Source organism: Neovison vison, chromosome 3 (assembly GCF_020171115.1).
Source record: "Neovison vison isolate M4711 chromosome 3, ASM_NN_V1, whole genome shotgun sequence".
NCBI classification, from domain to species: domain Eukaryota; kingdom Metazoa; phylum Chordata; class Mammalia; order Carnivora; family Mustelidae; genus Neogale; species Neogale vison.
The window spans coordinates 32230947-32254214 of NC_058093.1; the positions used below are offsets into that span (position 1 = coordinate 32230947).

At 50.2% G+C, this 23268-nt stretch overlaps 1 protein-coding gene across 1 annotated transcript; it reads right to left on the bottom strand.

Moving 5' to 3' along the window:
- Positions 1-20204: 20204 nt before the first annotated feature.
- On the bottom strand, positions 20205-21215 carry LOC122901751 (RING finger protein 223-like). The gene has a single exon (XM_044240858.1). It carries the CDS (start codon positions 21213-21215, stop codon positions 20205-20207), a length of 1011 nt encoding a protein of 336 aa, XP_044096793.1.
- Positions 21216-23268: the final 2053 nt, after the last annotated feature.

Sequence of the window (23268 nt, forward strand, 5' to 3'; positions counted from 1 at the left end):
CTGGAGTGGTGAGTGTGAAGCTTAGGCAGCCATGGGAGGCCCTAGGACTCAAGCATTTAAGTCTGGGGAGGGGAGGGAGAAGAAAACTGTCTCCTCTTGATTGAAAAATCCACTCTGGGAAGCCGCAGCTCTAAATCTCGAGGTGTAGGTCCCCAACGCCACAGCAGAGATGTGTCTATATGTTAAAGTTTTGCCCGGCTGCAGCGTTTGTTCTCAGGAATTTATTATGGTATTCAGACTAAACTGCTGGAAAAATAAAAGGAGCGAAGTCTTGGCTAGGAGCTGAAGTGTCCCCAGCAGGATATGACGCCAGGAGTGTTGTAAAGACTGTCTGTCCTTAGAGAAGGTACCATTGTGCATAGCCTTTTATTTATAACTTGGTAAGTGCCAGAGAACTCGCCTCCTTTACACCCCCGAGTGCCAGCCCCGCGCTCTGCACTGCGCTTTATTCGCTTCAGTCCTATTCAGGGACTGTCAGTCCGGGACTGCGAGGTATTCAGGGCCTTAATCAATCAAAAGGATGAGAACCAGGCAGGTTTTCCCCCTTTGAAATAAAGGAAACAATGACTTCTGGGCTTCAAGTTCCCCCTTTTCCTTTTACGATTTTTAAATTTTTCCTGTGCTGGAGTTCTCCATTTCTCCACCCCTCTTTCTCTCTCTGTCTCTCTCTCTCTCTCTCTCAGTTTCCCATCCCCCAACTCCTTTGACAGTTTTTAAGAGAACTCGGACCCTAACCCCACTTCCCCACCCCGTAATTAAGGCAAACACAGAAGGGAAGATGGACGGGGTGGTGGTAGCCGGGAGCGTATAGCCATTCAGCCCTCCTGGAGTTGGTCCTTTAAAAATCCACTCGCAAGTGGGAAAAGCAGGCAGCTTTCGACTGGGCTTCGACACGAAAAGGTTTGACTGACCTCCGGAGCAGCCCTGACAGGCCTCTAGAACCACGGGAAAAGTCTGGACATCTCCTCACCCGCCCAAGAGGGGAGGGCCCACGTGCATTCACAGTACAAAGGAGAGACGCTGCTTAGAATGAAGCCCTATTTAACCTGATTTTACGTAAAACGATTCAATTTGCCAAGGGGGAAAACTTTCTCAGTTCCTTTTTGCAAACTCGGTGGTCACCAAAGTCTGCTAAACCACTTCTCAGGGACTGCATCTCGGGAGCTAGAATTTTTTTCAAGTTTTCCGTCTTTAGAAGGTTGAGTGCAGCAGACAGGGCATTTTTCTAGGGGCAGCTGTAGTTGGGAGAGGGAAGTACCCAAAGTGTATTTTCAGACGACAAATGCACTCAACTCGCCGCTGAAAGGACCCCAGAAACATCCAGGACTGAGTCTTCTTTGCTTCTGAGCGGAGGGCTCCATCGCCAAACCCTGTCGGCGGTGACCCGGAGCTCTTCTCGCCCGAGCTGGCAGATCCCGGAAGGGACGCGCTTGTCGCGGTCTCGTTCTCCCGGGTTGCACGTTCAGTCACGGTGAGCAGCAGGCCCAGGGAGGTCCCGGAACGGCAGTACTGCGGCTTGAACTGGATCTGGAGTACCCACGGGAGCCAGTCCAGTACAAGCATCCTTAACACGACCACCACTTGCTACTAAAATGTACAAATAGAGACCACGAGGGTGTGTGTGGGATTTGGAGGCCTGAGGCTCCAGGGTCTCTCCTTCTCGGCTTTAGCCCTGCCGGGGCGCTCTGAGGTTTTTCTGCAGCCAGAGATCAGCTCGGCCCCTCTCCAGACAGGCGGCAGTCAGAGGACCCCAGAGACCCAGGACAGAGTGAGAGCGCACCCTCATTCTCCCGGCGCTGGGCCAGTAGGGCTGCGGGGGGGGCCCCTTTGGATCTAAAGACCTCGGGGAGTCCAAGTTCCCCGAACTTGGTATAGCTGAAGTCCGACCCCGGAAGGCCAGGACCGCGATGCTGTTTGAGGTACCCACTCGCAGCTAAACCAGACCCGGCCCGAGCCCGAGGCTGGACAAAGTCGAGCGCAACAGGTCTCGCGCGAGGGCAGAGTGGTTCCGGGTTTTCCAGATTGATTTTGAAAACGAATGCCGGCTCTACACTTCAGCCACTCTTTCCCTATCTCCGAAGCTTGTGCCTCCCCTTCTTTCCAAGGTCCCTCCGGAAAGAGAAGTTACCCCCGCCCCCACTCCCCAGAGCCGGAAGGGAGTGTCCACCCAGGCCCCTTCCCGGGTCCCGGGCCTGTGAGCCAGAGTCTCCCTGGGGAATCTGGGCGCGCTATGAGCGCTAATTAACAAAGGATTGGCCCCACAGTGGGGCTTGGAAGGCCAGCGCCCGCGCCTTGCAGCCCTGAACAAGCGTTTGGGAGCCAGCCTCATACCCCCAGGCTGACAAATTACCCAGAAAGCAGACAGTAGAGTCCCGGCCACAGTTTAAGAATGAAGGTTGTAGCCATCCGGGCTATCTGTGCACGTGCAAAACGACTGAAGCCTTGAGGGTAATAGTAAGATAATTGGCGGGGACGGGGGTTGCGGAATAACTTGCTGATGCCTCCTCTGCCCAGAGTTTCAGAGGAACCTCAGGTGAAATAGACAGCCGGCTGTCTGTTCGAGCCCGGGGCGAGCATTACCCATTCCCTTGAAGGTTTTTCCGCTCCCGAGTTTGCTTGTGTGGATCCACAGTCCCACGGTTGTTCAGTGGCGTCTGCTTGGGCGGCCGGACGGCCGCAGAGCGCAGCTTCCGCGCTTGTGGACCCAGGCATGAGCCCTTCGTGGTCCACGGACTTCTTGCGGCCTCTAAGAGGTGACCTCATTTCTAGCCAGACACAGGCCTTAAGAGAAAATTATGATCTATGTAAAATAATATCCCTGGCTTGCAGGGGTGGGAGACATCTGCCACCCCGGCCTTTTTTGCCCCAACTGGAGGGCCTGGCGGAGACGCGCCTGTCCGCTCGCTGGGTCCCAGGCATCGCTCAGGATGCAGTCTGTGGTTTGAGCCGATACCACGAAGCCCTCGACTCCGCAGAAAGGCTGCCTCGCGTTCACGCGAAGGAAATCAAAGGACCGAGCCCTTGACCACGCGCTTCTTGGCCGGATGCAACGATACCGGATTGGTAAATGCTTGGGTTAAACCCGCGGCCCAGCGCAGCGCCGGGCGAAGCGACCTTCATTAGGCCCCCCGCGGTTGTCTGTCAAAAGCTTTGGCGCCGCTATTCTCCCCACTGGAAAATCAGCCGGGATGAGGTCGGATTTAGGGACTGGATGGGGATCTGGGCGCCGCACTGAAATGTGGTGTGGGCCCCAGTGATTTTGCCCCTGCGTGCCCCTACGATGCCCCTGCAGCTGGGGGAGTGGGCTGAGAACGTGTGAGCGGGTTCTCAATAAAGAACATATGGTTTGTAGGAAGAAAAGAAGGAAAACGAGGAAAGGAAAAAAAAAAAGAAAGGGGAAGAAGATGGATAAGAAAAAAAGTATTTTTTAAAGGGCAACGAGGGAGAGAGAGAATGAAGCTCACGGCAAATTGTCTCCTACAGACATTTGTTTGGCTCTGCAAAAATTATATTTTATGCAAATAAGGAAGACAAGATGACAGAGCCCAATTCTCCCTGGGGGGAAAGCGTCTTGCAAAAAAAAATTAGAATAGGTGCCCAACTCAGTAGAATCCATGGGGGGGGGTGGAGAGATTGAAGTCTAGAAGAGAGATCGAACAACTGCTTTATTTTTGAGAATCAAGTTGTGTGCCTTTGGGGGGGCGGTCCTGTGTTTGCTTGGGGGTAAAGACTGAGAGCTCTTGCCGAGGCATTGTCTCATGTTGGAGGCAGCCAGAGCCTTGGGGAAGAGGCGGGGACCAGAGGTGGAGGAGGGAGTAGAGCTGGAGAACGTTGATGGGAATGGGGGGGGGAAGTGTGGGGAGACTCCAGGGTCTGTTGGATTTCCTTGAAGTCTGGAGCAAAAAGCAAGGCAAATGACCACTCCAGGAACTCCTGCCCCCCATCCCCGGGCGTTTGGGGCCATGCTAGGATAGAAAGAGTCCTAACTGGGTTCCAATCGCAGAGCCCTGAGTTGGGATAGGGTGGGGGAGATGGATGTTGTGTGGGAGGAGTAGGCAAAGTCGGGGAAAGCTAACAGGCCTTTCCCTTGGATCTGGAAAGGTCTCTGACTTCATGTGGCTCCAGTGTCAAGTCAGAGCCCTGAGCTGCTGCTGCTTCCCAGTCGAAATATCTTCAACCCCCACAGGAAAATTTTCTCCCAGGTGGACTTCAGAGGGAGGGATGCAAGGAGCAAGAAGAAAGAGATCTGGGGGAAGAATGTCCAAACCCGGGTCTCTAGTTAAGCCTGGATGCAAGTGGCAGTGAGGGCACGGGAGCCCAAGACTGCAGAGCTCTGAGTAAACCCAGGACCCACAATCCACAGGGATTAAAATCTGGGCCGGAGGGAGAGACTGCACAGCCAACTCCGCACAGTACGCACAACAGGTGGGGTAGGTGGAAGAGGCTGAGTCTCCTAAGACTGGCCGGCGCAGGCAGGGGGCAGAAGGAAAATCACAGGAAACGTACAGCACCCACCCTTCCTCCAGGCGGCCCCTTCGGGCTCTCCGTGAACAGACCAGAGGAGGGGACACGCGCCCTGGGATGCATCCTTACCTGACCCCACCAGCCTTTTGTAGGGGAGGAGAAGAAGGCTGGGAAGGAGGAAGAGGAGAAGGAAAAGACAGAAAAAGGAAAGAAAGGAAAAAGGAAAGGAAAGGAGAAAAGAAAAAGAAACTACCCCAGGCCGAACAGAATGCCTCAGCCCTTCCAGTTTCTACACATCATTAATTCCGTTATGTTCCTTCGTAGACCTGAAACTTTCTCTCCATCTCTCTTCCCCCAGAAAAGCAGCTATTTCATGCTTTAAATTAGGTTTTTCTTTCAGGAGATGGATCTTTAAATGAGTCTTGGGTTTTAGAGTGAGCAGTGGAAGAATAGTTTCGATTTAGAACCTTGGAGATGGGAGGAACCTGGAGGGGAAATTCTGCAAAGATGAAAACTGACCATTCCAGAATGGTCGATCGAAAGGAGCCTGCCAGACTGGGTACTTATTTAGCAGGAGGAAACCCCGGACCGAAGTGCAGACCTGGGGCTAACCAGCTGTCCAGAACCTTGTCATAGAAAGCTGTCCCATGTCCCCTTGGTGGCCCTGCATGCTGGTCACTCTAGCAGTCTTGCTTCTTTCCTCCAGAAAACTCTGAGAGGGGTATCCCGGCCCTCAGACCCCCAACGCCCAGCCCATGCCAAGAGTTAAGACAAGTAGCCCCAAGAGGAATGCACTTCAGGGAGCCTTTTTCTTCCCATTTCTAAACGAAATCTAATACTATCTGGCTGCAAATATATATATCACTGGCCCAGAGACTGAAAGATTAACATTTGGATATGTAAGAAATGTAATCTGCATGGCTAATTGATTCCTAGCGTATCAGTTTAAAGGATAAAGATCGATATCTACATGATGGATATTGTATTAATAGGGGCATAAATAAAGGCCGAAGAATCGTTACCGAAGCCTTTGAAGCCTCTTCCTGGCTCTTGGTCCCTCCATGCTGGCCACACGGCTTCCTCCACCTATCCACCCCCAGCCCCTGCTTCGTGGAAAGCATTTGCTTTCCCCACCCAGGGAGAGAAAGTCAGACTGCTTTGACGCGGTGACGCTCAAAGGAAAGGCGGCACTTTTTTCCTGCGCTGTAGCAGGTGGACAGCAAGACCGGAGAGAGAGTGTTATTTCAGCAAAACTCTCTCCTCACGTACTTAGAAAACACAGACACTTAAGACTCACACAGGGATATACACAGTCACACACGTTCACACACATTTTCACACAAGATCACACATACATGCGCACGCAGGGGATAGGTTCCAGAGTTTCCTGAGAGCTTCTGGCCTCAGGGACATGGAGCCAGTCCCTCTTTCCATCCCGCACCCCCTCCCTGACAGCACCAACCGGAGCCTGGGCTGCGCGCAGGAATCGGCGACCAGATCTCCTGGATGTCCCCTCTGGTGCTAGAAAGGGGGTGATTTAAAGGCGCAGCGGGGGACGTATGGCGAGGGGAGTGCCCTCCAAGGCCCGCCCCGTCCTTTGAGGGGGATGCAAGCCCACCCAGAGCTACGGTGATTTCAGACGGAGTTAGGGGGTGGAGGTGTAAGGCCCTTGGAGTAGGTCCCGTAGACGGCGAGGCGAGGGGAACAGAACTAGAAACACTTCGATCGGTAACTGGACAGCCTCAACCGGGTGATTGCCAGTGAGTCCTGGGTCCCAGCAGCCGCCCCCACCGCGAAGCCCATGCGGCCGAAAGCCTTTTGCAAATGCAAATAAATCACCCTTCGCGCCCTTCTGTCCATTAATTAAGAGGGACATTCCGACAAAACGGGCGTAATCTTTATTAATTACGCAGCCCTCAGAGCGCCGTTCGCATCAATTGCGCCCAAAGCGAAAGTACAACGGGCGCCTAATCCCTTCCCAGAGCGCCTTTGTAGACGGAGCTGAGAAGCTGGCATTTCCTCCCTACGCCCACCTTTCGCGTTAAAGTCGCGGCTCCGGGATCCGCACGACATGGTCTTTCCCTGAACCCAGAGCCCGCTGAGCACGAGCCCGATGGCTCCCAGAGCCCCGACGGGCCCGAAGGTTCCCCCACTCCTGTCCCTCCCTCATCCGGGCACTCACTCTTATATACGTACGAAAATTGACACATACTGGTGCCACCACACCCCAGACCCGTTTCCTCCGCCCTAACCCTCCACTCCCTACCCAGCCCCACACAGTTCCCCACCCTCCTCCCTGGGACACTCCGAGGAGGAGCCGGACAAAACTAGATTCTGCGGAGCCCAAATCCCCTCCGAGCAGCAACCCTGGGGCCATCAGTTTACTCCTGCATGGAGGCGACACGGGTGGGGGGGGGCAGCAAACCCAGTCCAGGGACTCCAACGACGGAGGATGCCCCAGGGTACAGTGGGGACGATCTTAGAAGTCCTGCAGTTGGCCCACTACTCCTGGGTACCGAGGGCGCCTGAGGACGCTAGCGTTTCGCAGGTCGGGTGGGGGTGGGGTATCAAAGCTCCAGTTCTTGGCAGGGAAACCCCGGAAAGCCTGAAGCCGCCAGACCAGGTGTGGGAAAGCTGGCTGGAGATAGCAGTCGACAAATTCATGTTCCTTTCTGGCAGCCCCGCTGACCTCTGAGGGCCAGGACCCTGTGCTCACTCTGGAGAGTGCCCTAGGAAGGTGTGTCTCCTGTAACCACCCCTCCCCACGTGGCCCGGGGTTGGTCAGAGCCAGACCCCCTCTCACCCCCATCCCCCCAACACCGACTTGCTGCTCCAGTCCTCTCTTACCTTCAATCTGGACAATGAGGGGTGAGATTTTTCCAGTGGATCCCCTTAAAAAGATTCTGCTGGGTTAAAAAAAAAAAGGGGGGGGGCATTTTGGGATACAAATGTAATGGAACAATGATTTCCAAGGCAGTAGCAGATGAGTTAGGAGCTGTGCAAGCCTCTTCACTGGTTTTCTGAGCCTTCGGTGCTCTGACAGCAAGGATCAGACCCAGAGGGACACTGGGTCCGTTCCCAGTTGCCTTTCTTGGTTTTGCTGCCCAGTTATAAATGCTGTGTCAAGCCTGGTATCCGACGTCTGGACCTCAGTCGATTGGGCCCCAAAGCACTGGCCTGTCCACCCTTGCATTCTTGGGCACCCTTGGCCCCAGGAAGTCTCCCCTGGAAGTGGAAAGTCGCATTAGCTCCAGGACCCAACGGCCAGAGGAGAAGCCCAACCTGTTTTGCTGTTTTGGGCCATTCTGGGCCAGTCAAGAGGAGTGGAAGCTAGTAGCAGGCTAACACCACCCTCCTATGGGTTTTCAGTTTCCACAGAGCCTGGAGCATCACCCTGTTCCCCACTGCATTCTTCAAGACCAAGCTGGAAACACTTTCTTGTCCAACATTATCCCATTCAATCGTCCATTAACTCCTCAGAAAATTCTCATTAAGTGCTGAGGCTCCTTTGCTCTCTGGTCCCCTCCAGGGCCTGAGACACCTGCAAAGCTAGCTCTTAGAGCCATTCCCTGAGAAAGTTTTGATTATTTTATTCTACCTCTTATCTCCAACTGAATGGTCAGTTGTCTTCTGCTGTGTCCTCAGAGCAGCTTACAGGACTGGCACACAAGGACTTTCATTCTTTCCGCACATACTTATTAAGCTTCTACTCCATGCTGCTCCAAGAGCTGGGACTACACTAGTAAATGAAACAGACCAAAATCCTCCTCCTGACAGAGCCGATGGTCCGGAAAACAGCTAAAAAGAATATAAATGGTCAGAAGATTGGTGGTTGCAAGGATGAGGCTCAGCTTTGGAGAAGCTGAAGGACTTGGGGGAGGAGAGGAGGGAAGGAGTGGGCATGGACCACTAGAGTTGGGGGGTGGGGTGCTATTTCAACCAGAGAAGTCTGGGCAGCTCCTCTTAGGTGGCTTACTGAAGAGAGGGGAGGGTAGGAAGGAGCATGTGGTAGAGAAGTCCAAAGCGATGGAGTGAAGGAGCTATATACATTGACTACCAGAGTGAAAGGCAACTGTCCAGTGGACATTCTGAAGTCCTGGCAAATTGGACAGGCCCTGGCCATCCAAACCTATAGATATGCTCTACCAGTAAAGAGGCAGTTTGGGGGTCTTCCGGACTCAGCATCCCTCTGGGAAGTTCCCCTACTATCCTCTTTCTGAAGACACTTCCTTCAGGGTACCAAATCAGTGACCGAATTTTCTCAGGAACAGGTGGAGGCTTCTTAGAGACAAACCCTCTTTCTGCCTGGGAGTAAAGCAGATGTCACTGTTGGAGGTCAGGGGTTGGGACATTCTGATCCTAGAGAACCAATCGTCATTTTCCAGCTGGTGGCTTTTGTGAGATAAATGGAAAAGAAAGCGGGGACATTCAGGAGAGAGTCTTCACAAGGTTCCACAAATTATTTATATAAAGGCTTTGAGAACATTTCCCCTGAGGAGATTTGGGACCAGGGGACCCAACAGGTAAAGTGGAGGCAACAGGCAGTTGCCCTGCAGTGGGGGCTTGAAAAGAGGGCACAGGTCTCTCAGGACAGTGTATCAATACACCGCCCGCCAAAGGGTTAGCGGTTCTTACTTGTCACAAAAACTACTGATGTAACAAAACTGGACGAGATGTTCGAGCTCCCTGGCAGAAGAGAAAACAGAAACTGTAGGGGCGCCTGGGTGGCTCAGTGGGTTAAGCCGCTGCCTTCGGCTCAGGTCATGATCTCAGGGTCCTGGGATCGAGTCCCACATCGGGCTCTCTGCTCAGCAGGGAGCCTGCTTCCCTCTCTCTCTCTCTGCCTGCCTCTCCATCTACTTGTGATTTCTGTCTGTCAAATAAATAAATAAAATCTTAAAAAAAAAAAAAAAAAAAAAAACAGAAACTGTAGCTGTGGCCAAGGTGAGCAGTCTCATGGGAAAGGGAATCCCAATGGCATCTCCAGACCTGAGTTCTCTGTTTTCAGAGCTGGCTGAGAAGGTAGGTTCTCAGAAAGCCCAGGCTGCCCTGTCACAGTGGGATCATATGAGTCACCTCTAGAATAGAAATGATACTTTCAGGTGCCTCAGAACAAGGTCACATTTCCCCGGGATGAGGGCATGGGTTGCACTCTACTCCTCTGATTGGTGAGGAAGCCCCAATTTCAGAAGAGCAAACAGTGTGGTTTCATCAGGGTAGATGACCCAGGAAGGCAAGATCCAGACCCTGGGGCATTCAGGAACAGACTGGCAGGTCACCATGGGAGATAGAAATGAAAGAAGCGGGGCACCTGGGTGGCTCAGTGGGTTAAGCCACTGCCTTCACCTCAGGTTATGATCTCAGAGTCCTGGGATCGAGCCTGGAATCAGGCTCTCTGCAGGGAGCCTGCTTCCTCCTCTCTCTGCCTGCCTCTCTGCCTGCTTGTGATCTCTCTCTGTCAAATAAATAAATAAAATCTTAAAAAAAAAAGAAAGAAAGAAGCTTTTGGAGCTTAAAAAGAAGGAAGTGCCACCAGAATGAAAGGTTTGGAGTGGGGGGGGACAAAACTGAAGAAAAGAAAATGAAAACTCCTGGAAAGACAGAGGATTGCTTGAAAACTGGCAGGGGTCGAGGAGGGATGGAGGGAGAGGCAGGAAGGGATGGGGGGAAGGGAGAGAGGGAGGGAGGAAAAGAGAATATGACCAAATGCAGGAGAAACAGTATGACTAAGATGTTTCTGGGGAAAAAAAAAAAAAAGAATCCTAATTGATGCCAGTCAAGGTGGATTCATACTAGACAACAATGAATGACTGTTTCTAGTTTGGAGGACACATTTGTACTGGAAGCAAACTGAATTCCCCACTTCACCGGTCCAGAATATGTGGGCATGGAGGGCATATTTGTATATTAGGGGATAGAAGGATATAGGGGATTGAGAGGAAGAAAAGGACATTAGGACAGAAAGTATAGTAGTTGTGACCCTACTATGTGCAAGATATGTCACATAGACCCTTACTTAATATTACTGACTTAAGAATAATTCTAGGGGCACCTGGGTGGCTCAGGTCATGATCCCAGGGTCCTGGGATCAGCCCCACATTGGGCTCCCTGCTCAGCGGGGAGCCTGCTTCCCCCTCTCTCTGTTTGCCTCTCTGCCTACTTGTGATCTCTCTCTCTGTGTCAAATAAATAAATAAAATATTAAAAAAAAAAGAATAACTCTATGTCCTTTGCTCTCAAAGTTTTCATGTTCTTTTATGTTAAAAATAAATGAAATAGAGGTTGGGTTTTGCCAGTTTATACACTGAAGAAGTGCAGGGTGATGTCAGGAAGGATGGATATAAGTGAAATTAACCCTCAAGACAAACCCTTTTAAAGTCTGTTATGTTAAAAAAAAAATACAAATAAAGTCTCACTTAGGAAAGTGCCAGGGTAGGGCAATCAGGAAAAGGGACTGCACCCCCCCCCCACATACCACCACAGGTAGCTATGCCATCTCTCAACTTCCCACCCAGGATTCAGACCACAGTTTCCAGGAGACTTCTCTGAGGACATGTCCAGTGTCCTGGGGTTGACAACATGACAGCTCAGAAGGCTTGGTGTACCTTGAGGCAGCTGCTTGGATTCAAGCTATTTTGGGAGAACTGTAAATATATTTGGGAAAACATAAGTTCACTTTGATCAGTGACACTAGGACATTATCATCACATAAATATATAATAGTAATATTATATAATCACACTAGATTACTATTTTATGGTTATTACTATAATATGACAGTACTATTATATGTTAAAAATGTGATGTATGTATTATATAATAGCAATAGCTTATATTTATTGAGCATTTTGAAGGTGCTGGCGTTATTCAAAGCACTTTACAATTTTACAATTCACCTACCTCTCCAAACAACCAGATTATATCTAGTTAAAAAGAGGGAAAGGGGTGTTGCCTGGGTGGCTCAGTGGGTTAAAACCTCTGCCTTTGGCTCAGGTCATGATCCCTGGGTCCTAGGATGGAGCCCCACATCAGGCTTTCTGCTCAGCAGGGAGCCTGCTTCCTCCTCTCTCTGCCTACCTGTGATCTCTGTCTGTTAAATAAATAAATAAAAATCTTAAAAAAAAAAAAAAAAGAGGGAAAGAGGTCACAGAGAGGTTCATTAATTTGCCCTAATCACACAGTTAGGAAGTGACAGGGCAAGATTAATTTTTTAAACATTTTAAAAAAGATTTTACTTATTTATTTGAGAGAGAGCAGGAGAAAGAAAGAGAGAAATCACAAACAGAGGGAAGGGTAGAGGGAAAAGCAGACTCCCCATTGAGCAGTGAGCCCCATGGGGGACCTGAGCTGAGGGCAGTCACTTAACAGCTTAACGGACTGAGCCACGCATATGCCCTCGCAGCTAAGATAAACCCAGGACATTATATTGCCAGTCCTGTTCAGTTAGAAAGCCCTGATTTCTGGGTTGCTTACCTAGCTCAGTGGGTAGACAATGTGACTCTTGATTTCCCAGTGGTGAGTTTGAACTCCATTTTGGGGGTAGAGTTTACTTTTTAAAAAATAACATTTAAAAAATGAATTAAAAAAAAAAAAAAGCCCTAGGTTTCCACCACTCTGATTAGACCCCAAAGGGATGAGATCTGGGAGCTGCCCAAATACTTCATCTCTCCATTGTTTGCTTTGCTCTGGTTGTAAATAAATTCCAACTTAAGTTACCTTTAATGTTTCTGGAAGGCACTGATCTACCTTACCTCTATTGTAAAGAATCTGGAAATTCACTCCACCTCCGTCTTCTCTTTTAAAACACACTCAATGATATAATCCCATTTTTAAATTTTTGCTTATTCTAAACAAGCCCCCTTTCTTCCCCAACCGCCCATGGAATTTATTAGCCTATAAATAAATTCATAAATAGGGGCGCCTGGGTGGCTCAGTGAGTTAAAGTCTCTGTTTTTGGCTCAGGTTATGATCCCAGGGTCCTGGGATTGAGCCCCTGATCTGGCTCTCTGCTCAGCAGGGAGCCTGCTTCCTCCTCTCTCTGCCTGCCTCTCTGCCTACTTGTGATCTCTGTCTGTCAAATAAATAAATAAGATCTTTAAAAAAATTTTTTAAATAAATTTATAAATAAAAGTATAGACTGGCATCATCCATCTGCCTCTTATTCTGGCCGGACAAGTGGTAGGCCAGCTGATGTGCTGATGTGCAGAAAGAATCCAGTTCTTCTTGACTCCCTGAAGACTGGCTCTGTCTCTGGACCGTGTTATCGTTGGGGCTTCTTGAGCTCTTACCAGGCGTCTAACCCAGGGGCGAACCCGGTCTTCTGGGCAGGTGGTCCTGAAAGGTCTGGAGTGGGAAGCTGGCCTAGTGCCTGCGAGGGAACTGACAAGGGAATTGACAAGGGAAAGCTAGGGACTCTTAAGGTACTCCCAACTGCCCCCTCAATCCCCTCACGTCCACCTGGCTCTGGTCTGCCGACAGGACAAGGGCGGGGTTTGTCCTGACACCTTTTGCTGTCTCTGAAAGCCGTGGGGGGGGGGGAGTGGCGAGGGCGTGAAGAGGGAATGGGGCGGATTTTCCAAAAGCCCTGAAAGCCCAGAAAGAAGGAAGGGCTGGACTAACGTGTCTCCGCATCCCCCCGCAGGCTACACAGCCACCGCTCTCCGAGTCTCTTTTCTTCTTTACCCCTGTATCTGGGGGTTCTCGGTTATTTTTTAATAGTTTTGAACTCAGAGCTTTGAGCCGAACGCGGGAAGGGTCCCGTGGGCACTGAGGGACTGTAAATACACCATCGGATCATAAATCACAGACCCTTCAGGCCCTGCAGTAGGGTTGAAGCAGTCACAAAATCCGGGACAGTAGGGCTGAAGATCAGGTCCCAGACAAACACAAAACAAAACAAGCTGAGCGGAGATGTTGGGTGCCGGGGTGGGGATGCCAAGATGCTGTGCAAGCCAGTCCCCATCCCACCCGTGCCACACGAGTGGGCCCTCTGAGAGGGTCCTTGCACCTTCGATTTCCACCCGGGCCGGTGTCTGCCCTTCTGGGTCACAAGTGCGTGCGGATTGCGGGGCGGAGGACTGGGGCAAGGGGCCTCGAAGGGGACAGGCTCCAGTCGTTGGTCCAGCCCTTTGGGTATCAGACTGTCACCCTCGAGCTGTCTCAGGTTCCCTCCAGCCCAGAAAGCTGCAGGAAGATAAGGGACATAGGCTAGCTTTAGGAGGCGGGATTCCACCTGGCGACCCGGGAGCCGCCCCCAGGGAAACTGTTTTGGTGGCGGTCCGAGGGGTTCTCGCGCAGTAAGCCGGGACAGCCATCAGCGCTCCCACGAACCCGCTTTTCCCCTGAGAGTACTTTGGCTCAACAGGGAGCCACCACGGGCGTCCTCGTCCAAGGAAGAGAAATGGTGGTAATCCCCCCACGTCCCACCCACAGCGGGCAAACTGGGTCTGGAGGAAATCCATTTACACCTGGATCCAAGCGCGTGGAATTAATTTGCACGCTGAACGGCTGCTCAGAGGGGTCCTTTAAAAGCATTTAAAAGCTCTCCTAGTGAATGTTTTAAAACATGACTCTGCTAGATCTGCTCAAACATCCATCCTATTGGCGACCAGCAGATTCTCCTTTAGCTGTCCCTGGCAATGACACCCACAGCTGTCACTAGTAAGGTTTTGATCATTTAACCTCGAGACTTTCCTGGTTATCCACATAATCTGCCCCCAAATCCCCTCATTTTCACTGAATTTCGATGGCTCAGGAGATTTGGAAAGCACTCACCTATTTTGCGGGAAGTGGGGGAAGCCCACAGAAGAGTCCTGTATGGCCGGGAGGCGCAGCCCAATCACCTCGCCCTCGTTAGGAAAGATCATAGCACTCCAAATGGGGATGCAAATATTTGCTTAACTTTCCAGGGAACACAAAATCAACAGGAGTGGGGGTGGGGGGAAATCAATGACCAAAGCAACGATTGCATAGTTATCCAACTAGTTATCTAAATCATGACCACTTGGGAAATCTCAGCATTGCTCCACCATCTCCCAGTTTCTAAGAAACCTGGTGGGGTTTAGTTCATTAAAGTGAGATTAAGGAGAAGTTCGCATTTCAATAAAAACCTTGTGAAATACAATGGCTTTCAAATCTTGCTGCACAGTATAATCACCTGGGGTGCCTTTTAAAAATACTGATGCGCCTTCCCTCCCTGCCAATTAAATACATGTCTCTGGGGGCCAGTCGAGTGCTTTAGCTTTCTTTCTTTTTTTCTCCCAAGTTTCAGGTAATTCTAGCCAGTGGTCAGCGTTGAGAACTTCTGCTAAGGTTCCCATCAGGCAATAAGTTTGCTGTGTGTGAATTTAGTAAGAAATGAGCTCTGTGGACAAATCATTTGCCTTGCAGAGATTGGTCCCAAACATTCTTCCTAAGCAGTAACTGTCTACTTATCACTTGGAGTTAATCCTTCCCCCAACTACAAGTCAGGTGCAATTGTTCTTTACCACTTAAGTTTGACTATAAAATATTTTTAAATGCACACACAGACGTATAAATGTTTTATTTCTATATGATGCAGATAACTCCGTCATTGTGCTAAGAGATATCTGAGCTACCCAGGAATTGCCGTGGTTTTTGAAATAGTAACTGTCAAAATAATAGTGTTCTGTCCTTGAGTGATTAAACACTTCCTCTCCTCTTTATTTGGAAAAAAATTTTTTAATATTAGGAGCTAGGAGAAGCTTTTTGCATAACCTCTTTCTTCTCACTTCAACATTCCCCCACTCCACCCCATGGAGATGCGGTATTTCTAAACCAAAGATAATCCAATTTTACATGCAAAGACCTTTTTTTTCTAAAGGAAGTGTGCACATTCTTCCTGAGCTCCTAGGAATATTCTTGGAAATTAGATATTGAATACTTTTATTTCCACGAATGTATTTTATAATCAGGAATGGTGGTAAATTTATCACAGGAAAAACTTGCACATCTTAGTTTTGCATAAAAGAACAGAAGCTAGAAGCTTGAATGGTGGAAAGAAACACGCTTATAGTATACATACCAAAATTTTCTTAAATGGACTATCTAAAGAGATCTAGCCAAAGATAGATAAAATCTCTCTCACACTTTCTTCACTCATAGGACTTCGATTAAGATCTGGCTGCAGTCATTCTTAACATTTATTTCAGAAAATTTTTTTCCCTGAAGTATTAGATATTCCCAAACTTACACTGTAACACATACAATAAAAACAGATGGTTTCAAAGGGGAAAAAATGTAAATGCATACGTAGCAAGGATGCAGTTCATTTCCTAAGACACGAATTTAATCAACTTTGCATCATAGCAGAAATTTAAAACACAAATATTAGCTAATGGGAAAGAAATGATGAAAGAGGATGATCTGGATCCCAGATTAATGGGGGATTACTCAGCTATTAAGATTATAAATTTAACAAATCAGCGAAGGATAAGTTATTTAAAATGGCAAAGACTGAAGAATTTAAACGGAAAGTAACAAATGATGAGAAATTTAGATTCAACGTTGTGGGAAATTTCACTGCAACGTGAACATGTCCCATCAATGCAGGTGCCAAAGGGAGTCACACCTCAAAACCTCACAACGCAGAAAATGATTGGAAATCAAGGCCAAATGTTCTTCAGTCTCTCCAGTGCCTCTGTCACTGAATATAACGTACTGAAGATGTTCACTGTGATGAACTGATTTTTCTCAAAAATCAAAGTGGTTGTCAGATAGATTTTTTTCACATTTCAAAAATCGTTATGAAGTCGGGGAGGGGTGGGGGAAGCAACTGTTTACCTAAGCCCCACAGGGTCTGTTGAGTTATTAACTGGTAGTTTGAGTAAGGGGAGCCACGTTGCTTAACATTCTAGTCCAAGGGCTCCCATGCAGCCAAGTCAACAGACTAGTTATCTGCCACTTACCATATGCTGAGGGCCGAGTAAGGTTTTATGGGAAAATCCGTGACCAGACTAGGTTTCCGCTCTTATTTTTGCATTCTGTTTGTGGGAGTTTGAGATAAAGCCTGTAACGATGAAAGAAGATCCCTACAGACAGTAATGAGTGCTAAGAAGAAAATAAAACTGATGGATAGTTCTTTGCAACAGAGAAGTCAGGGCAGACCTCTCTTGGGAGGTCATATTAGACCCTAGGAAATCTGAAGGAAAACAAGGCCATGGATCCACACCGGACTTCAGTTTCCAAAGCATTTCTACTTACATGTCCTCTTGTGCATACAAGTCCTGAAACCCACCCCACTGAGGAAAGCAGGGCTGATACTTGGTGTCCCATCTTGTAGCAAATGAGTCCAAGTCTCAAAGGGAGTAAATTAATTGTCGAACTCTTTCCAAGAAAGGAGAGAGTCCCTATTGACTCACATCTCCCAGCTGCTGTTACCAGTCTTTAGACCTCGCATCAATGTTCTTTCTAGATATGGACACCGTTTGAATCACAATGATACCTCTGACCTGCAGCTCCAGAACCTAAGTAGAGCTTGTGCCATGGAAATCCTGAGCTCTTGAGCAGGTGTGCAAACCAGACCAGGGCTGGCTTTTTATAGCGACTTTATTGGCAGTTAACACCCATGAGCTGGAGATGTGTCCAGAATTGAGTCAAGCTCTTACAAGAAGATGAAAATTTCCACGAGAAGGGAGAAAAGCACTCCGTTGCCACCACGAGCCCTCTCTACAACTCACTGACCATTTCAACAATTACTTTTTAAACTCCCGTTTTGTCTACCTAAGGTTCTGGTGTACCAGGACTTCTCACATGATGTAGGAATGACTAAAACACATATGCAAAATGGGGGACACTGGAAATTGACCAAACATGTTCCATGACCTGTCATTTAATTCCTGATAAGGAAGTCAGAAATTAGCAATGATACAAAGTCAGCCAAGAAAGAAAGAAGAAAACAAACAAACAAAAAACTTCACCCTGTTTAGGTACTGAACTACTAATTGCATCTATTTTGTTTTAAAGTATTCTAACTCAGGGCGTCTGGGTGGCTCAGTCATTAAGTGGCAGCCTTCCACTCAGGTCATGATCCCCGGGTCCTGGGATTGAGCCCTGCATCGGGTTCCTTGTTCAGCAGGAAGCCTGCTTCTCCCACTCCCACTAGTTATACTCCCTCTCTTGCTGTCTCTCTGTCAAATAAATAAATCTATAAATAAATAAATAAAATAATTCTAACTCAAATTTCTCATTACAAGAAATTTACATGTGCAGCCTATGAAAGAAGCGAAATGTGGCTTGTCTTGTGACTGAGGCAATTCAGATATCTTTCTGGTTTACGAGGAATAATTCACTTTAGGTTGTTGGTGTATCTATCTCTGTGGAACATAAATAAACTCTCTAGGAAGCAAGCTGGTGCCCGAGTAACTTTAGACAGACCTCCAGGTTGCCAGTTTGAGGGAGTGAAATAACAAACGTGTGTGCACATATGTACACATTGTTACATCCACAAAGCCAAGTTCTGTTACTAGCACACATACACAGGTAGATGTGTGGATACACTTGCACAACAAAACAGTTGTGAATACAAACAACCTCAGCATTGGAAGTAAACAAAAAGTAAAAGATAAAAATGAACATAGAAGTAACCCAAGTCATTTGTCGGAGGTATAAACAAATCAAAACTAGTCTCTGAAATGCGCCTTTTAATATTAGGAACATAAAACCATTAGGAACCTGAAAACATTCATCAGAAACTGAGAACAAAATCCGACAACAGAGTCTAGTTTTAGTGGACGTTATATTAGTGGGTAGGTAACTGCTGCTTCTTTCAAAATACAACAGATCTCCCTTGCCCTTCAGGAGTCCTGTTAAACCTTAGAAATAATGCCATAAAATGCCCAGCCTAGCAATGGACGTTTCTCCCATGTGTGAGTTATTTCTCTCAGCCCCATTCAAAATGTGAGATTACGATTTGGATGGGAATGTGTATTTCAAGAAAAGTGCTATACAAATAATTAGGAGCATGAAAACAGGTTTTTCTATAAATGCTTCTTGTTTTTATTAAGACAGTGCAGAGATAAAACACACCATATTGCAATTCCTAAATTGCAGCCATACCACTTATCAATAACCAATAAATTACTTCACTCTATGATAGACACAAACGCTCCATTCAAATTCAGTTAATAGAATAGTGTCGGGATATCATGCAGACAGCTTGCATTAACACATGAGGAATATCAGCATACCCTCAATAGCTTCTGTGATTTCTAGACATGAAAACTTTGTCTTATTCCAAATTTCAAAAGATGGAATATAGAACGTTTTCATATAAAATACATTTGGAATAGTGGTTTTTTTTTTCTTTAAAAAGGCATCTAATCTGCTTGCAACATACACTCGCAACTCAGCTTTTTACTTACAAAATCAGGTAGATACGTATTCTTTTTCATCTAATGTGACCGATGTGAACATCTCAGTGATTTCCAACAATGACAGTTAAATTCAAAATAATATTTTCCTGATAAGTGTGATATATATATTTGTAATCAAAGGAAGAAAGACTTGTCAGTTAAGACTTGTAAGTTTTGTTTTGGGGAGCTATTTCCTATTTTATCAGATAATTGAAAGTCAGTAGTTGTTTCACAGTATAAAATCTTGACTCAATTACCAACACGCCTTTATTTTCTGCTCCTTATTTTGAAATGTACTTGGACTGGAGGTTTGGGAGAAATATTACTGTTTATCAAACACTTTCCTGGAAATTTCAATGCACAAAATTTCCAGATTAATACATCCTAAAATAAATTATTTTTTGAAAAATGAAATTAAGAAAAAAAGGCGGAGGAAGCCTACAGCTTATATTCTGCGTGAAAAGCTTTCAATATCTTCCAGGTGGGGGCAACAGTAAGTCAGTTTTGAGAGGAGAAGAGGGATCGGGCTCTTTAAGCTCCCTGAGTCCAGTTACAGAAGATGAAATGACTTCCTGGTAGTAACAACGTGCATAAAACCAGCATAAGTTTCCAGGAGATGGGACTTCTGCACTCCGCTGGGCTAGGAGCGGCAGGACCCACCGCCTAGCGCCAGCCGCCACCTCTCCACTCCGCGGACTCGGCGACAGCCCGGGCGCGCAAGCGCGCTGCGCACCTGCCGGGTGGGGGCGGGGGGTCGCCCAGCTGCGAGCGGCTGCCGCGGGACGCCGCCCCACTCTCCTGCTTGGTGCCCCTGGGCGGTGGACCTCGCCCTCCGTGCCCCGGCTCCTTCGCCGTCCAGGACCGCCAGGAAGCAGGGAAAGCCTTCCCTCACGTTGACATCTCATTCATTCTTACTCTGGACAATTCAAGTCCTTTCAAAACAGCGCGCGCCCGCACCTCTTCCCTTAAACCCTCTGGTCGCGGCCGCCGGAAAACCAGCTCTCAGGCCCGGTGACGGGGGGTCCCACTCCTTTTGCCCTCCTCTTGGCAAATCTTCGGGCTCTGGGAAGGGACGGTCGTGCACTCTGGCGAGGACGAGGGTGGTGCGCGAAGCGGCGGTTGACCTTGCACAGTCTGTGGAGACGGGACTCCCCGGCAGGATCCCCGCCTCCTCGGTTTCCCTCTCCGACCCCGCGCGGAGGAGGCGGGGCGTGGGAGGCCGGAGAGGCGCGACAGCCAGGCCCGGAGGTGGCCGGGCGTCCGGGGCCGGCACGGAAAGGGCAAAGCTCGGGCGCGCGGAGCCGGAGACCCCCTCCCCTCTGGCGGCGCGGGACTGGAGATGCCGGCGGAGGCCCGGCTTGCGGCCAGACTACGTGTCGCTCCTCCGCATGCCGCCGCCCACCGCAGCCCGAGCCCTCGGGCCACCTCCGCCGCCCCCAGCCGAGCCCGCGGCCGCGCCCTCGGGCCGGTACTTGAGCCAGCAGATGACCCAAGTGACGACGACCGAGAAGAGCGCCAGGATGCTGGCCACCGACAGGCAGATGGGCCCCACGGGCGAAGGCGAGGGCGACCCGGTTGCCGGGGCAGCGCCAGGGGGCGCCCCGCCGCCGGGAGGTACCCCCCCGCCGCCGCCGCCGCCGTAGTGGTTGACGAAGATGAGGCCGGTGAAGAGCAGCACCACCATGGAGAGGAAGGAGAAGACGACGCACACGCAGCCGGCTGTGAGCGCGGCGCGCTTACAGTTCTGGCAGCTCTCGTAGGCGCCCGGGGCGCGCAGGCCCGCGCGGGCGCGGGGTCCGGGGGCGGCGTCCTCGGCGGGCGGCGGCGGCTGGGCGGGGGTCGGGGCGGCGGCGGGTGCGGCGCGGCGCGCCGGCAGCGGCGGGAGGCGGTCTTGGGGCAGCGGGTCGTGCGCCGCGCGCAGCGCCAGCGGGAAGGCCTCGGCGAGCTTGGTGTTGTTGGGCAGGCCGTGCACGCGGCTGTCGGGCAGAGGCGTGCGGTGGCGGCACACGGGGCACGCGATGGCGCCAGGCGGGCCGTGCCAGGGCGGCGGGCGCAGCGGGCGCTCAGGCGCGGCGCTGGCAGAGGCGGCGGCGGCGGCGGCAGCGCGGAGCTGCAGCTGGCTCAGGCACTCCTGGCAGAAGGTGTGCAGGCAAGCCAGCAGCTTGGGCGCGCGCCGGTCCGCGTCGAAGTAGTTGTAGCAGATTTTGCACTCGTAGTCCTCGAGAGGAGGGAGGCTGGGGACCGTCACCGCGGCGCTCCGAGCTCCCGCGTCCCCGCTGTCCCGGTCTCCCGCCGCGGCGACCCCGGCTCCTGCCGAGCTCCCGGGGCTGCTGCTTGGGCTTCGCTCGCCGCCGCCGCTGTCGCTCGCCGGCGCTGCCATGGCATGATCCGCCCCTCATCGGGGGCAAGGTGAGGCGCCTTCCTCCCCCACGGTCGCCGCCTCGGCTCCCGGCGGGGAGGAGGCGCTTCTGCCTACCCCCTCGGGCTGCTGTCGCCTGGCGGGGGAGGCACCGCTAGCTGGGCCGGGCGGGGGCGCAGCGGCGACCGCCTCCCCTCCCACCCCCTCCCTGCCCGCTGCCCCAAGGCGCGGGCGCCTCAGTCACTCCCAGTCCCCTGGCGTCTCTCTGCCGTCCCTCTTGAGCCTCTCAAGGCCACTGTCCCGGTCCCTTTGGATGTCAGTTTTTGTTGGACTTGGACTTGGAAGTGGAGGGATGCTGGGGGGCGGTGCAGGAACGAAATTTGGGGTGCGGCTGCTTAAGGATGTGGCGCCCTTGCACACACACCCCTCCCCCTCCCCTGCAGACAGCGGGTGGTGGTGGGAAACCTGGTCCTTCTTTTTCCTTGTTCCGCTTCCTCTCCCTCCTCCCCCTTTATCCTTCTTATTCCGTGTTTACTCCCCTTGGTCTGGGGCTGAGTCCCTGGCGGAGCCTCCTCTCCCCCCACCAGCAAGAGCTCACCGGTGATGTAATGCGGGACCGGCTCAGGGAGGGGAAGCAGCAGCCAGGGCAGCGGTGGAGGCAGCGCTGGTTCCTGACCTTGGTGAAAATCGTGATCTCATTTCTCTGTCCAAGGGCGAAAGCCAGTAATCAACCAGATATTTACACTTTCCACTTGCATTAGCAAAGCCCCGGTAACCCTGCAGCATTCACAGGCTGGAAGCGGCGGGCTGGCATTTTCATTTCACCATTTGGAGGAAATTCTGGAGCTAAATGGTATCTTTCTTTCCCCGTGAAATATTGCCTGTTGAGATTTAAGGAGGCACGGAGACACAGACTCATAGCCAGGTCTTGCTGATTTTCTGGCGCTGACCACAGGGGAGGAGGTAGCTATTTCGCTGGTGCGCAGGCGTTTATGAAGGCAGCAGGGGGAAATGTTATTGTCAGACAGGTTTTCGGAATTTAAAGTCCGGGTTAAACTAGCCCCTGGCACCATTCGCCACCTTCCTCCACTTAAACTTTTAATAGGCAAATGTAGAGAGCCCAGAATTTCTTGAGTAACCTAGGATAGATCTTCCTGATTTATTACAGCTAATGGAAGCCGCGCTGGGCAGGTTAGCAAGAAGCAGTATTTCTTGAAGGAACACCCAGTAGAATACAGGACTAGTGGTTTGGGGGGACCATCCAAGAGGTGCTGTGCAGATATTCCTAACCACAAAGTTCTGTTCCCTGTTTCTCCAGGTTGGACGTTCCCCCGTGAAGAGAGAACCAGAAGGGAGAGGAAGAGGATGGTTCTCTGGGTTCCTAAGAGATGGGAATGTTTCCACTTTTTCTCCAGGTTCTCTGCGGAAGGCAGTAAGGTGCTCCAGAGAATGTTTGTGGAAAGGACAAATGAACGGGGAAGCAGATGAAGGAAAAGGACAAAAAGAAATTGAGAAGCCACCAATGCAGGAATTGTCATAAATAACTAGTAAGTTTCCATGACATTCAAAAGTAAATTTTCTTTTTACTGTTGGTGAATAATGAATGTGATAGATGTCTTAAGTGTGAGGGATCTTAGGAAAACTCATTAAAGACCCCTTTAGCTTTCCATTTCCTAGTTTCAAATTTTATAAATATGATTTGGGGTAAAACTCTTTCTTCTTGAAATATATCATTTTGTGATGGGGGCTATGATGAGCAGAGGACAGGGTGATGGGACATCAGGAGGAGGCCCTCATCTGGCCTTGGAATATTACAAAGTTATGCAAACCAGCCACTCAGTGAAGGAACTGGGTGCCTGTCCTCTTTCCCTCCTTGAGATGTATGATTGTGATGAGCCTGGAATCGTGCATTTTTAAAAAGATTTTATTTATTTATTTGACAGAGACAGACAGAGAGAGGGAACCCAAGCAGGGGGAGTGGAGAGGGAGAAGCAGGCTTCCTGCAGAGCAGGGAGTCCGATGCAGGACTCAATCCCAGGACCCTGGGATCATGACCAGAGCCAAAGGCAGATAC